We start from the raw sequence: 15,142 nt of genomic DNA on the forward strand, positions 1-15,142 counted from the left end.
TACAAGGAAATCTGCTGTCTTGTGCTGGCCACAGGTTTTCAGGATGTATTAATAGATAGGATTAGTGAAGAATAGGTCAGAAGGCTGCAAAGCTCCTGTCCCTTGAGATTTTCTTCTTTAGATCATTAGTCTTATTGAAGAGCTCCCTTGAACACAGGGAGCAGAAACTGAGGAAAAGGCTGGAACCATTTTATTCGCCAGGACATACTGAGGAAGGGGTAATTTCTGAGTCATAAGCTCCACTGAAAATGTCTGTCCAGTTTTCTGCACAGGCACCCTGGAGGAACAACAACATCAGTTTTCTGACCAGAGAGGCACCTGTAACAGAGCAAGGAGAGACTATCATAGGTTTCTACCTGTTGGCTTTAGGTATGTATTTGTCTTGGATGTGAAAGGAAGCTCTTAAAGCAGAGTTTGTTATCAAGTTCAAAGTGATTCGTTTAGATTTCATCCCTAATGGAACAGGATGTTAGAAAATGCAACTTTTTTTCTTCAGCTATTATAAGATCAGAGAAGTACAGTTTGTTTTTGTTAAAAAGAGATTCATAATCAACACAGAAATCTTGAGTAAAAATAAATAGTCAAACATGTGAAATTTCAACTAATATTCACTGAACTTAATATGAGGAAAGATAAAAAATGTACCCTACCTGAAGTACATGATAATTCTGTGTCTTCTTGTGTCTCAGTAGCACTGAATTTATGTTCTCTGATTTTCAGAGTTACGGCTGTTGACAAACAATTGTCATCCTACAATTACCTCCTGCAGAGACACAAAATATGGATCTGTAGTTTTAACTTTTTTAAACTGTACTGTTCTTGTCTTAAATGTTTGATGCTCATAGAAATTGACTTCTTCAAACAGGATCTGTGAAAGACCTAAGTACTAGAACATCATCCTGTGTTAGCAGTCACAATACCAAGTGTTTATTTTAGTTCTGCTGGAAGACAGCACTAAGAGTGTACAATAAGGATTTGAAAATGGCACTCAGGATGAACTGACTCTGATCCCGGTGCAATTTTGGTTTGCTTGTTTATATATTACCTATTTTGGGCAGACTTATTGCTGAATACAAGGAAACTTTATGAAATTTCAGAGTGCAGGTCTGCTAGGTAATAAAAAATTTCAACCATAAAACCTCACAGGACAATACAATAAAACTTAACTTTTATTAAATCTGTTCTTCTAAACAGCATATATAAAAATGTTTCTGCTTTTAAATGATTGGTCTAAACAGATTGTTTTCTTATTCTAAGCTTATTAATATTTCAATTAGCTTATTAGCCTGCAGCTTATGCTTGACAAAGGTCTGTGGAAGTTAAAATGTAAAATGATAAATATTTTAATATGTTTACATGAGACTTTCTTTTTTATCTGTAGGAACTAGGGAGGAACAAGTTGTGCTTAGAACAAAAACAGAGATTCTAGCAGAAACATGTATGGCTTCTATCTTAGGAGACTTAATTTGAAGAGTGGTCGTAAGGTAAATTAGATGTATTCCAATTTATCCCCAATCTGTCCACATCTGTGTATTCCTTCATGAAAAGCTGTGAAATGTCTGCACCATCAGCTAATGAAATAATCAGTTGCACTTAAGACTAGAAAGAATATCCTAGGTCAGCAAGGCCAGTCCCCTGCTGTGACAATATATAATCTCATTCACAAAGCTATCATGCTCCCTCATATAACTGGCTAGAGTTTTTTTGATGATGTTACTCAATGAAAGCCTGTTCTTCATTTTGTTTCTGTGCAGGATAGGAACCTTTCCCTGAGTTCTTAGCTTAAGTGATCACACAAACTTTATACCCTTTTTTGTCACTCATTTTAATTGAAATAATTTTTCTGCCTGCAACTAACATCCTATGGCCGATCTGTGTTCTTGAAGGTATAATCATGCCTTAAGGTTAACTTTTGTGTTTTTATTTTAAGCAGTTAGGTGTTTGGGTTTTTTTGGTTGGTTGATTTTAAGGGGGGACAGGGAGGTTTAATTATGATTCATTTATCTCCTGTCGTAATATCCTTTCTCCTGTCATCCCAGCATATCATCCTAGCAGCCTGATAGGCAGGACTGAATATGGCATCCAGGCAAGGTCTTGCCATCACTATTCAAATTAATACTTTCCCAGCTCTAGTGATTCCTCCTAGTGTTGCCTCTGCATCACACTGGTAGTTCAAACTTCTTCCATCTGTCGACCAACAGAGATGTTTTCCTCTGCTGCTTCATGATGGTGACCCTACATCTTCTAGCAAATATATAGGTGCCTAAGCCTTTAGGTTGTATGTTTATTGGATTTTGACTGCTCCAGATCCTTCTGCCCAGCTTAAAAGTACTTGGCATGTCATAGATGCTGTTCTTGAAACTTATCTCTGGATTTAAGACTCAAGTCACATTTCTAGCAAAGTATATACAAGCAGCAGTAGCACTACTCCAGTTTAAGTGTAGTGTGGATCTGGTTAAAACTCATGGATGTAGGTATACCTTTTTGCAATGAGAACTTTTGGAAAAAAATCTGTTGGTAACACATAAACCGGAAAAGTCCTCAAGTCTTTTTCTCCTCAAAGATCTAGTGTCGCACTTCTGCAAGCACCAGCCACAACAATTTACAGCTATTAGTTTTATGTACGCCAATAACTCAGTCTATCCAGGGATGTGGTAGAACAAAGTAGTCTGTCATGCAGACACCCTCTTGCCCTTTTGGCAGCACAGGAAAAAGGCCAGTCCATGCATTACCTTCCTGTACCTCCATTCCTTTTAGGGGTCTGGCAAGACAATCTGTATTAGCAGGAGTCTATGGATGCTTCCTTACATAAAGCTCCAAAGATGTTCATATTTGATACTCTTGGGTTTTTGATGCCTCGAAAAACAGCTTCAATGATTAAACTCCCATAACTACTGCTTTCTTTTCTTGAGTCTTAATATATCAGTGCAGCTTCTTGCAAACTCTGACATGCATTTCCAGCAGCAAAGGGATGTATGTGCTTGGTGTTAGCACTTATCTTGAAGATGGAGTTCCTCTAAATCTCTTCACCTTCACAGGATAAACTCCAAAAATCATTATCTTAGGCCAAGTCTTCCCATAGTATTGACTGAGGATGTGAGTACCCAAGAACCATGATCTAACACCTTTTGCTGAGATAAGGCCTCTGTGTGCATCCCCTTCTGGAAATTCTCACAGGTCACAGGTTGCACAGATGTCATATGTGATAGACAGGACACTACTATATGTGTTGTACATGACACACCAGCCAGGCAGTTTTGGATCCAGACAAGGGGTCCTCAGCACAGTGCATGGAAACCTGAGCTCACTGTTTTAGCACACTAACATCACAAGCAAATCATCATCAAAGTGTGTTTTGCAAATGCTGATGGATTTTGAGATCATTGTGCTGCTTCATGGCATCCAAGTCACTATTTCATCACTCCCCTTGCTATTGTTTTGGCCAGGAGAACAGCAAAGTGTGGGGAAAATGCAATGCCAATTGGATAGAAGTGATCCATTCTCAGAGGGACTATCTGCAAGTGATAGCAGCCACTGAGTTACCCTTCGTTAGGTCATCTGCGTCAGCATCCTCTTTCTGAAGGCAACACTCTCTTTCCCTCCTTCCCTTCAATGAGCTCAGAACTGTCAGAGACAGACAGGTGAAAGCTTGTCCTTCTGCTAGGATTACATCTGATCCGGTTTTCCCTATGCCCTATGAGGTATAGTACTGTGGAAAATCCTTGTGTAGTTTAAATTAGGAGGTGCAATTTAAAAGTGCTGTCCACTGCTGCTGGCTGCTAGATATGGGGGAAAAATATAAAGAAGATTTTTCTTCAAAATTTTTAGTTGGAATTCGTAAGTTGTTTTTTTCCCCACATTTATACACAATTTGTTCTATGTTTGTTTTCCCTAGTACCACAGTTAACTGGGACTGTTAGAATGAATACTTGGCATAAAAGGAAATTTTAAGCCAGTGGGAGAGAGCATTTCTTAGAGAAAAAACTCTGATATTTTTGTGAGTGCTTATATCAGAAAGACATGCTGAGAGCATTACCAATCCCATCAGAAAACAGGAACAGACCACAAGACCCAAACATGTCTTTAAAAGGCACACGTTTTCGAATGGTAGTAGTAAACTGTTACTTGACAAGTGACAGAATGAGTGTTATTTTGGGACTTTGACATATAAATCTAAGAAGGTGAGAAAGGAAACAAACTATTCACAGAACATTCATCCACAAAATGATTGCATTTATTGAACAAATAATCTCTCCACGCTTTGTCAAGTCTGAAACATGATGACTTCTTCTTCCTGTCAGAATTGGCAATATGCCCTGGACAGGATATCGTGTGTGTACAATTGGCAGCAAAGACTGAAAACAGAGCAGGGTCACTTCACAGTTGCAATAGTTAATGACAGCTTTGCAAATTCTCTGGATTTTATCACTGTTTTAAATAAAGTTTCCTAGGCTGAAAATCTTTTACAGCAAATCTCTTCGGAGAGGCATTTATGCTTGTGTATATGTAGTTGAACCAGTAACTGACTTCATTCATGCCTGCTCTGTATTGAAATGCTCAATCACATTTATATCCTAGACAAAGGTTATTTGCTGAAGGAAGAGTCTATTGTGACAGTGAAACACCTTTTGCTCTCATTTCTTGGATTCTTCCACTTAAGGCTCTATGTACATTTTAAACTGCATATGAGTGAATTGTTACACCCATTTTTTCTATTTTATTCTTGTCAGAAGGCCATGCAATAATGTCTAATAAGAGTAAGTCTAAGTACAATGTTATGGTTTTAGGGGAGAGAGGTTGTTTGGTTTTAGGTGTTTTTTCAGTTGGGGGCGGTTGTTTTTCTGGTTTGGGGTGGTTTGTTTTTTTTTTTGAATCAGTGAGTCAATATAGGTAGCAACCTCAGACCAGCACATTTATCTGATGGCACAGAGATCCAGTGTCCCACAGTCACTACTGTAGTTGGTAGCACTTCTATGTGACCACTCTTTTTGTTAGTCTGTGATTTGCTGAGAATTGAGTTCCTTCAATGTCTTTTTTTTTTAATCCTTGTGTTAATATGGTCTACTACCCAGACAGATCATTTTAGGCACTGGATATGCCAGTGCAGGTTCTCCACGTACTTTGTTTTAAAGGACCATACCTACCTGCAGAAGTCATACTTGCTCTGTAACCTTATCTCCCTCAATGCTTCCCTCAACTCCATCCTCGGTTTGTGAATGTAGTTCCAAAAAATTATCAAAAACACTGTGTCTCTGTTGTCTCCATCTAAAAAGTGTAATGTTGTTTTATGTGACATTTTGCTCAATTTCTTCTTAAGATACTTTAACTGAAAACCCTCCAGGCTCAGGGGAATTTGCTCTATTCCCAGGAAGGGCAGGTGTCTGACACTTTAAGGGTAGCCCTCCTATACATTACACTGTGTTGAAAAAAGTTTTGCTGTTTACAAGGAGTGTAATTTTATTTTGTCTGCCATCTTAGCACTATGTCTTCATAATAACAGGGAAAAAAACTTTCATGCCTACTGACTCGAAAATTATCCTACCTTACAGAAGGTAGAACTGACGTACACAAGCAACAAAACTCCCATATTTACATTGCAGACCATCCCTTTGCGCTCCAAAATCTTCCTCCCCCAGCGCCCTGCTCTGCCTACTTATAATACCTAGACTCAGACAATAGTCAGAAAATCCCTGACTTAAAGTGCATCCAGTTGTTCGAAACAAGACTTGATTAAGAAACATTGTCACCTAGTGGCCAGAATAAGATGTATTTATCATTGTTGATCTTATAATGAGATATAGATAAATTATATGTGTGTATCTCAGTGTATCATTGCACCAGTGACTATTTCTGGTTAATACCATATACTGACATTTCAGCTCTTCGCATTTCAAAAGCTCTTCAGTAAACCATATGAATTTACTAAGCAAGACAGAGCAGTAGCAGCTTGGCAATGCTGCAAAGAGAAGCTATTAAAAGGAAATTGCTCCACAGAAAAAGCAGTTCATAGTACCGTACAGAGATTGTCCCATCAACCACCTCCCCTCCCACTCCAAAGTATCCAGAGCACCTCAGCATGGGGTATGTACCCAACTTCTCTGTTGGCAGAACGAGTGACTTGCTCATCAGCATTTCAGATCCTGATACTCCCACATGGCCTGGAGACTCAAGAGGCAATTTTCTCCCCTCCTTTCCTAGCCAAGGCAGCCTGGTGGTAAAGTGCTGGGTTCTTGACATATGAGGTGATGCTTCCTGGAGGAAAGCAACTGCCCTCTTGCTGTAACATTAAACACACCAGCCATCTCTTCTCTTGTGAACTCCTTTGATATCCAGAGATGCTGTGTAATGCCATCATGTCACATCCCTCTTTATTGTGTATATCCATCTCTCACTGTGTTAATATACAATAGCCTTGCTCTGAGGTATCTATTGTTCATGTCTGGATAGAGGGCTGTGGATCAGCTCTTTTCTTACTCGCCTGGTAGTGTCATACCCTGGCATAAACCACCAGGTGTTGCATTCCTAATCCTATCCTAGGCTGCAGACACTTAAAAGAGGTTGTGTTTTGCTCCACCCTGCCAAGGTGAAGTGAGGCCACCAATGTCAAAAGTGGCAGAGCTGGTCTGTAGGGTAGAAACAGGAGCCAGCAGGAAGCCTGGTGCTGCCCAGCCTGCTGCTCAGCGCCTTTCCATCAGCCACCCTACAACCACCCCCTTCACAGGCTAAACCACATTTTCAACACTGAGTTTGACACTTATGAATAAACATTTTGTTAAAAATTGTTCATTTCCACGTGCCTATGTCATCTCAAAAAGTGGGATGAAAATGAGTGGAGCAATAGCTGTGGACATTTGGAAACTCTTAGGTCTCTCCAACTGAGTAATTGTCTGACTTTCTACAGCTTTATAGTCATCTCCCTTGTGTTTTCTCTATAAACTTAGACATACATATGTCAGGCATCTCTGTTCCTGGAGAGTAAGATAGGATACAATTTTCTTTAAAAAATAAATAAAAAGAGACTTTAAAATTCTGTTAAAAACATTCGCTTCATATGGATTATCAGGTGCATTACTGAAAAATGTTCCCATCTGGGACAGACTTTGTTGCAAGGAGATCCTAGACTGTGCTAAGAGAAGACACTTAATTGTATTAGCTGCCCTTCTCGAGAGAGGACTGGTAAAGTGGCTCTCTGGCTATGTGCATGAACCTTCTGTATCCATTTTTGTGTACAAGGTACCTAAACAGATGCAGCTTTTGACAGATTGTTTGTAGTCTCTGCTTAGCTCTAACAATCTTTCCTCCTTCCTATTTTCCCCAGATGTTACATCTTCATGAATTTCACCTCCATGAATTTCATCCACTTATGGAAAAAAACTTCTCTAGGCCCTTAAAGTGTGGATCTTTGAAAGTTGCAGCAGCAGCTCTTTGTGTTTGTTCTATTACTGAAGTTATTCGCTCGTTCCTGCTTCTGAAATGTACCCAGCTACTCAAAAAGCCTCCATGCCTAGGTTTTCTAGTGGATAATTTGGTTTAATATGCTTCTAATGGAGCAAAAGGATAATTTTAGAAGAGATGTCATACATTGACACACTCACCTGCTTCTTGCTTTATTTGCTTTTTATATTATAGAATCATAGAATGACCTCATTTGGAAGGGACCTTAAAGATCATCTAGTTCTATGGATTTAATTTTTCTTTTCCAGGTTGGCTGTCTTGGTTTGGAAACAGCATTGTGATTTTTGTCCTGTATAAACAAAGACATCTGCTGCAGCCTACTGACTACCTCACATTTAACTTGGCAGTATCAGATGCTAGTATCTCCGTGTTTGGTTATTCGCGAGGGATCATTGAAATCTTCAATGTCTTCAGAGATGATGGATTCATTATCACATCAATATGGACTTGCCAGGTAAGATTGGATTACACTTAATTAGACAAAACAAGTGCAGCTATTTCTGTGAGTGTGCTGTATATAAATAACCAGACAGTTTCCAAAGAACGAAAAGAGATAGTGACTGACCTTTGAAAAGGGCAGTGTTCTGTTTTGTTACACCTATAAATCTATGCATTTGATCAGTGTTCGACGAATTTTCGGTGTTTTTTTTCCTATATATTTGCAATAGTTCTTACCAGTCTGGGGTTTTTTACTTCATGTCGGAGCTCACGCTCATGTTGGAAAGCTAAGGCATAGGCTGTACTTGTCTTCAGCTCACCTGAAGTCAACCCGGTTGTTGGCACTTTAACATTTGGCTTAAAGCAATGTAGACTCTTACTTGACAAGGCATGTAGAGCAAAGTCTCCATGCAGCATTTGGGCATACCCATATATTTTAGCATACAACTTTTTGCACTAAGTCAGTTGTAACTCGTCAATCGCCTTCCTAAATTCTTGGTTGCTTCATTGCCTGTAGTAGAATGAGTATTTTTACTTAATGGTATAGTCTTCCCTGAACTTGGAGGTAGCTTTTTGTTGGAGAACTTGGAAAAGTTATTGCTAATTCTGAAACATATGTGCATAGACAGAATATAAATGCACCCCATGGACAGATAGGCACAAACCTGGTTCCCTGGTGCTTTTAGTAACATCTGTGAGAAAGATTATACTCTGTTTTGTGAGGGAATCAAAAATCTGAAAATGACAGGATAGCCTACGGCAAGGTGTAAAAGAAGTCATGATGAAGGAAATGGGAGAAAGAAATAATCCTCTTTTCTTGGTGTTTTGTGTTTTGGGGTTTTTTTTCAAAGAGGAAGTTGAGCTATTGTGCAACACAAATGAAAGAACATTTACAGTTCATATTCCCTCCTTTTCAATAAAAAGGTTCAGTTTCTGCAGAGAAAACTTCAGTTTCCCATTGAAGACTGATTAACATAGGAGGTGTAGCTTGAACTTAAAAAGTATTATTTTATTGTTTAAAATGCACGTCTAGTCATTTGGCAGAAAAGGATTTATCAAAATGAAGCTAATTATTTCCTCAGCAAAATCTACTTTTTTGCTAATGAGAACACCTACAATTGCAATCTAAGGTCTGTTGAGAAAAAACTTTGACTTTTTTTAAAAATTGAAAACTTTGAAGTTATCAGATAAATAAACACACACCTGCAAACTGTAAAATTAATTCCCACACTCGGAACCAAAAAGATGCTCATCTTCCCCCTATTTCAAGGAAGGTTGGGGCTGTGACTAAGAAAGGAAAGGTAAAATCTGTGTCTCCAGGTTCGGTTGTATCTTTGTTGCAGATTTCCTCTGTAAGAAAGGTTAAGCCATTCAGTGTGAAATCCTGAACCAAGATCTGTGGCATAACTTAACGTTTACAGCCTAACAGGTTGAAAGAGGTAATATTAAATGACTCTTCTGCATCCCTACTCCAAGTTCTTTCAGATACTTGCTTACACTGTGATTCCTTTTTTTGTGGCTGTAAAAAACAGCACACACGGGAATTGACAAGGCATGGCACACTGTGTCTGTACCTCTGGATTTCCATGGGAACCTCTGTCAGCAGCCTTACTGATTTCTTTCACGATGCCTCTGCCTGGGAATCCCTCTTTGGCTGACTTGGAGTTATTTAGACTTGTTATGATGATCAGACTTTCTTTTTTGAGGTGTAAAAATACTGGGATGGAGGTGTGCTTGAACTTTATGTGATGGAGGTGGGCTTAATCTCACTGTGCTTGAACTGCCTTTACAAGGAGAAAAGTGGACCGTAACATTTTTAGGGCACTCAGACAGTTCATTGGTCAGGCTGTGTTAAGTAATCTTTTTTAGATCTTCTGGTTTTAAACAGCATTCATTTGTAAAGTTTGGATATCCAGAAAAATTTTGGGATCCAAAGATGTTGTGCAGGACACTAATAATGCATTGACTTTTATTAACACTCTGATTTGCAGAACATTAATGTTGCTGCTTTGATAATCGTCTGTAGGCTCTAAAAGTTAACATTTATCATTCAAAATAGGAACTTATGCTGTACTAGTGCTAAGTAAAAATCAGTGGTAATCTGGAAAAGTCAATTTGTACTCTGAATTAACAGTCTAAATTGGTCGCGACTTGTTGAGTGGTCAAGCCGGTTATAGTTTTTTGAGAGAAAATCATGTAGGATTCCCATTTCAATCAAGATTTTGTTCTGTCTTGAGGAGGGGGGTGGGCTCCAAAATATGTTTAAACCCTGACATCCATCTTCTTAACTATTAAGCTTGATCAAACAGAAACCAATGATGAAAAACTAGGTTATGGAAACAGAGTGGCTGTTTTTTAAGAAGAATATTGTGCAGAAATAACGGGAAACTTCTGTGCATAAAAAAAAATGTGAATGTTCCCATGTGTGTGTGGATAGCCAGCACAAAGATCATTCTAAAAGTGCTCCATGTTGAACCGCAGTAGTGTTTCGATTGCTTGCTTTTTGGTATTTATAAAATATGCTGGGTTTGTAGTCTGACCAGAACGGGTCTCACATCTAGAACATGAGAAGTAAGGAGCTTGGTGCCAAGAAGGTAAAGCCCATGCTCTCTGTCACAACCCCTCAAAGTCAGTGTCTCTTGCTTCCCTCCCTGCGCTCAGGCTCCTCTACAAGTAGCTGAGGTAGCAATTTGGGCTGCTGCCCACATGAACGTGGCTCTTCCCTTGGCATGGCCCGTGTGTTTTCCTTTACTTGGTTTGTTTTGCTGAGTCCAGAGGATGGCCTTAATTGGCTTTCTGTCATTGTCTGGTTCACTACACATTTGCTCCTATTGATCAGTCAGCTTTTGCTTAGAGAAATTTTATTTTCCCAAGCTAGCCTGTCATTTCTGTTTATGAAGAATTTTCATCAGGTCACCTCACTTAATCCACCTAACTATTTTGTTTTCCTCTGACTCGGGTCTCCTTCTGTGCCCTCAGGTAAAATTTTTCAAATTAAAGTTCACCATTCTTGGCTGCTTCAATTAGAGGGAGTGGGGGAAAGACAGACCAATAGTACTTCTCTCAAATCAGCCTAGTCTTTGAAAACTCTCTGTAGCAAAAGATGTATCTCCAGCTACAAGGACCATCTTGCTGCACACCTGCTGCATGGGACAGATAGGTGTGATCCTGTTCTCCTTCTCTGTATGGAAGAAATGACACTTTTCTTCACCATGCCAAACATTTTTTTTTTCGAAGTCTGATAGAGCTCTCAGGAATGAGGTAGTGTGGTGGGTCTGTATCCAAATGCTGCCCCTGTTGAATGCTGTGTACAAATATGGTTTTCCAAGCGTGGCTCTTGGAATTTGATTTCACTTCTTTTTTATCCCTTCTCTGCTCTACCACTGTCTCTTATTCCTGATCTGAACAGGGGGAGGACAGTCAGTCTCTAGCACATTCATTTTTTAGTCTCTGGTAATATTATCAGTAAGTAAACTAGTTTGTATGGTAAATTTCAGATCAGAAAATGTAAGCCAGTGATGAAGTGGCCTCTTTTCCCCTACTTACCATACTTCTAGTGAAAAGCTACCTCAGGGTATATTTTTGTCCTTCCCATATGTTTTTCTATTCTACTACTATTCTACTATTATTCTATTCTACTGTTCTATTCTGTTCTACTGAATTAGAAGTTGCACTGAAACCTCTAAATAACATTGTGTACAAATGTTCTTACATGTAGGAAGTAGAAAAAATATTAATTCTCTTCAGGTAAACGCCACGGTTTTTACTAAACCTTATTCATCAAATGACAGAAAGTTTTTCTTGTATCTCTTAATCATGTGGTAAATACAACAAAAGATGGAGACTTCAGGAAGCCTCTAAATATAGGGGAAGGATTATAACCTATCTGATCCCCAAACGTCCGTTGCAGTCATGTCTGAAACCAAGAATGGGCTGTGCAGTGCATTAGGATTTGAAATCCTTCATAATCCTGGTACTTCAGTTAAAACTTGATTCCACTGGTTGACTCTTCTAAATTTCTGATTTTATTTTAGATTTTGATAGTACCGTTTGGTTATTTTAACATTAATTTTATAAATACTTAAGAATTTTACTATGAGCATCAAAACAATTGACAGCTCTTATCATGTGCTCACTCTCTTGGTATAGGTTTCTTGAAAAAAACATTATTTATTTCTGACTGCTTCTTACATCTGAGATGTGTCTTGGCTGAGCACAACGTAGTTATCTCCAAGTCATGGTACCATCATGGACATACCCACTGTCACTGACGTGCTGGCTGACGCTATTACGGCAGATGCCCTCACCTCACTATCAGCCTAGGTATTCCCGGTCCATCTGGCTAGCCAGATGGTGCCAGAGCATCCCCAGCAGATCTGAATATGCACAGAAACAGCCTCAGGGGGAAACATAAAAAAAAAGTTCTGCTTTGAGGTATTAGTTAGCACCACAGTAGCCTGTCTGACAGGATCCACTCCCACTGCCTCTGTCCCTGCAGCCTGCCCTCACCATCCCAAGGGCCAGCCTGGATGGACCTGCCTTCACCCTCTTCTGCTGAAGCTGTTTTGTGTTGTGCAGAGTAATAAAGACACTGAGGGGAGCAGAAGAGAGAGAGAAATTACTGTCTCACCCTGTAGTTGGGTTTACTACAAAGCAGTGAGGAAACACAATGTTTCTGTATTCTTGTCTGACATACCCTGGACAGAAACAACTGTCATCGTGGTGAGCAGCAGTAAGCCCCACGCTGCACGCAGGTGTTGTCCTGCTCCATTAGCCATAATACACTTGTGCACAGTTGCCTGAAAGCACCAGTTATGTGGTGTATGTGTATCCTGAAAGGGCACTTCCTGGTATGGCCAGGAAGTCAAAAATTTTCTAGAAGCATCAGACTTGTGCATGCATTGCATGTGCATGCATTGAGGAGTACATGGCCCACAGAAATGTATGGGATTTCTTGCACTGTAGTTGTGGTGGTGTAGCTGATCAATTTGCCAGCTGAAATCCCAGTTAAATGGGGATTCCTAAGAAAAGCTAGATTAGATGTGCAATATCCCTGCTTTAACAATGCTGCTGTTGGACAAGGAGGGTTCCCCTCCCTCCGGTAGGTGTCTGACTACTAATGTAGGGAGATTCTTTTTGTCTTTGGCCCCAGTATTTGTTTGCTTTAGGGATAGTAGGACAACCCCTTATGATGAATATTTTTGGGGCTATGGGGATGTGGGTCTGGGCACCTTTGGATGGAGAAAAGTAAATCCAGCTCTCCCACACACTCCATGGAGCTAAAGTGAGAATGGGTCAGCAGTCCCTCTGCTTTTTACAGTGACACTGCTTAATTTTTAAAAGGTCTTGCACAGTTAAGGGAAGGATATGGCTGTGAATACCAAGAAATCCCAATCTTTTGCACCAAGAAGTAAGACTTTAAAAATCAAAAGAGAGGTGAAATGTGCCCCTCACCCTGTTCTCTTGGCTATATTAGAAGCCTCATTTGCTCACCAGCTTTTGCCACCTCCAATCTAAGAGCCAAACTTGGAGCCACAACCCTCCTTTCACCAGGGAAATGACCAAAGCCTACAAGGCTGAGCACAGCAGCTCTTATCCTCTTTCGTAGATGCAAGTTCCAGTCAACGCCTCTTGCTAGCACCCAAAAACATCTAGAATCTTTGGTGTTATTATATGTTCAGAGGTCTAGTATGACATTTCTGAGAAGTAATGTCTATCTTTTATAAAATTAGAGCTGAGGTTCTGAAACGCCAAAATGAAAATTGCAGAAGTAGGAAATCCTGCGAACAGTATGATGAAAATACATGTGCTCTTTTCAGAAGTTTTGGGGGAAGGACTTATCTCTTTTCCTATACATGCATTGTAAAAAATTGCTAAATCTTGTCTGAGGATGAAACAGAGAATTAATACTTTCTTCTTTTAATAAAATCTTCTGATAAATCAAAAACACTAAAGACATTTATATTCTTTTTTAAAATAGAGTAGATTTGGAGAACATTGATTTCTGTCCATTTAATATAACTCATAAAACCAACCAATTGTTTACTTAGCTAGACTATCGACTCTCTTGACTCAGTTAGTGATTTTATGCATTATGTAAATGCCAATACAATAAACGTTTACATACTACCATATGTGGTATTGTTCTGGGGGAGATGAGCAACCAGGGGTAGCTCAACAGTCAGTGCGACCAGATAACAAAAGCAATGTCAGATTGAAAGAACAAAAATGAAACCTCATAAATTTTCTTTCTCCTGCCTTACCAGTACTGGGGAGATTACGGAGGAAAATGGCAGACAGTGTCACTACTGCCCAGTATCTGTCGGCATTTTTTGTCAAACTTCTTCTATATTAAGCATCCATTCACATTGCTCCATCATCCACTCATTTTTTCCTTCACCAAATAATCCAGCTTTCAACCCACTCCATATGTAACAAGCACCCTTTGAGTGTATGTCTCATCCCCACATCTGCCTCTCATTCTCCACATTAGCCAGCTCTGTGAGTACCCTACTCACCACAAAGCTCTTGCTCATAAACCCCACACAAATCCAGAAGCTGTTCATCTAGAAAAGTAAGTCCACTGAGGTGGATAAAGGTTTGCTCGTGCTCACACTCTGCCCCAGATTGCTGCTGCGAGATGTAGTGATGGTTGCCATGACTGTCCTTGCCCACATCTGAGAGTACCTGAATGTTCTTCCACGTTTTTCCTCCTCTTTCTTCCTATGGGAACCAGTCTGTGCAGACACACTTTGAGTTCACCTGTACTTTCACTTGTGTTCTGGCTCCACTGCACTGCAGGAGCACCTTTCTCCTTAGCACAGTTTTCTGCAGTAGGTTAACTTTGGCAGAGGTTTTCCACCCAAAGATTGAGCTAATTCAATCTTGATTGGTGTAAAAAATCTTTCAATATCACTGTATATCCCAGTGTCCAAGAAGGTTGATTGAGAGTGGGCCAGGAAAAAACAGATTTTTTTTCTCAAATCATAATAGCCCAGGAATGTCTGTTTAGTTGAAAAATTTTCAGCTATCTACTTATAAGATATTAAAAGAATTCAAACAAAATGTAAAAGGGAGTGAAAAATAGTTATATACTATCCTAGCACAGTACTAGGGTGTGATAGTGTTGGGATTTTACTTATATATAGCTTATCATTCCTGACATTTCAGTAAGATGAAAATAACCCAAAGTTAAATCACAGAGCTGGCACTAAGAGCATTAACAGATAAAACAGGTGTTAAAAGTGCT

General features: G+C 39.5%; 1 protein-coding gene across 1 annotated transcript in view; it reads left to right on the forward strand.

Annotated features, from left to right (window-relative positions):
* Positions 1-248: 248 nt before the first annotated feature.
* The window catches only part of LOC127469025 (visual pigment-like receptor peropsin), a 29,658-nt gene continuing 14,764 nt past the window's right edge, over positions 249-15,142 (forward strand). The window contains exons 1-2 of the mRNA XM_051782838.1: positions 249-369; positions 7,704-7,909. Of these exons, the coding sequence (XP_051638798.1) occupies positions 249-369; positions 7,704-7,909 (327 nt within the window). The remainder of the gene's footprint in view (positions 370-7,703; positions 7,910-15,142) is intronic.

The sequence above is a fragment of the Manacus candei genome, unplaced genomic scaffold (genome assembly GCF_025592945.1).
Source record: "Manacus candei isolate 608988 ecotype Guabito, Panama unplaced genomic scaffold, ASM2559294v1 h1tg000017l, whole genome shotgun sequence".
Taxonomy (NCBI): domain Eukaryota; kingdom Metazoa; phylum Chordata; class Aves; order Passeriformes; family Pipridae; genus Manacus; species Manacus candei.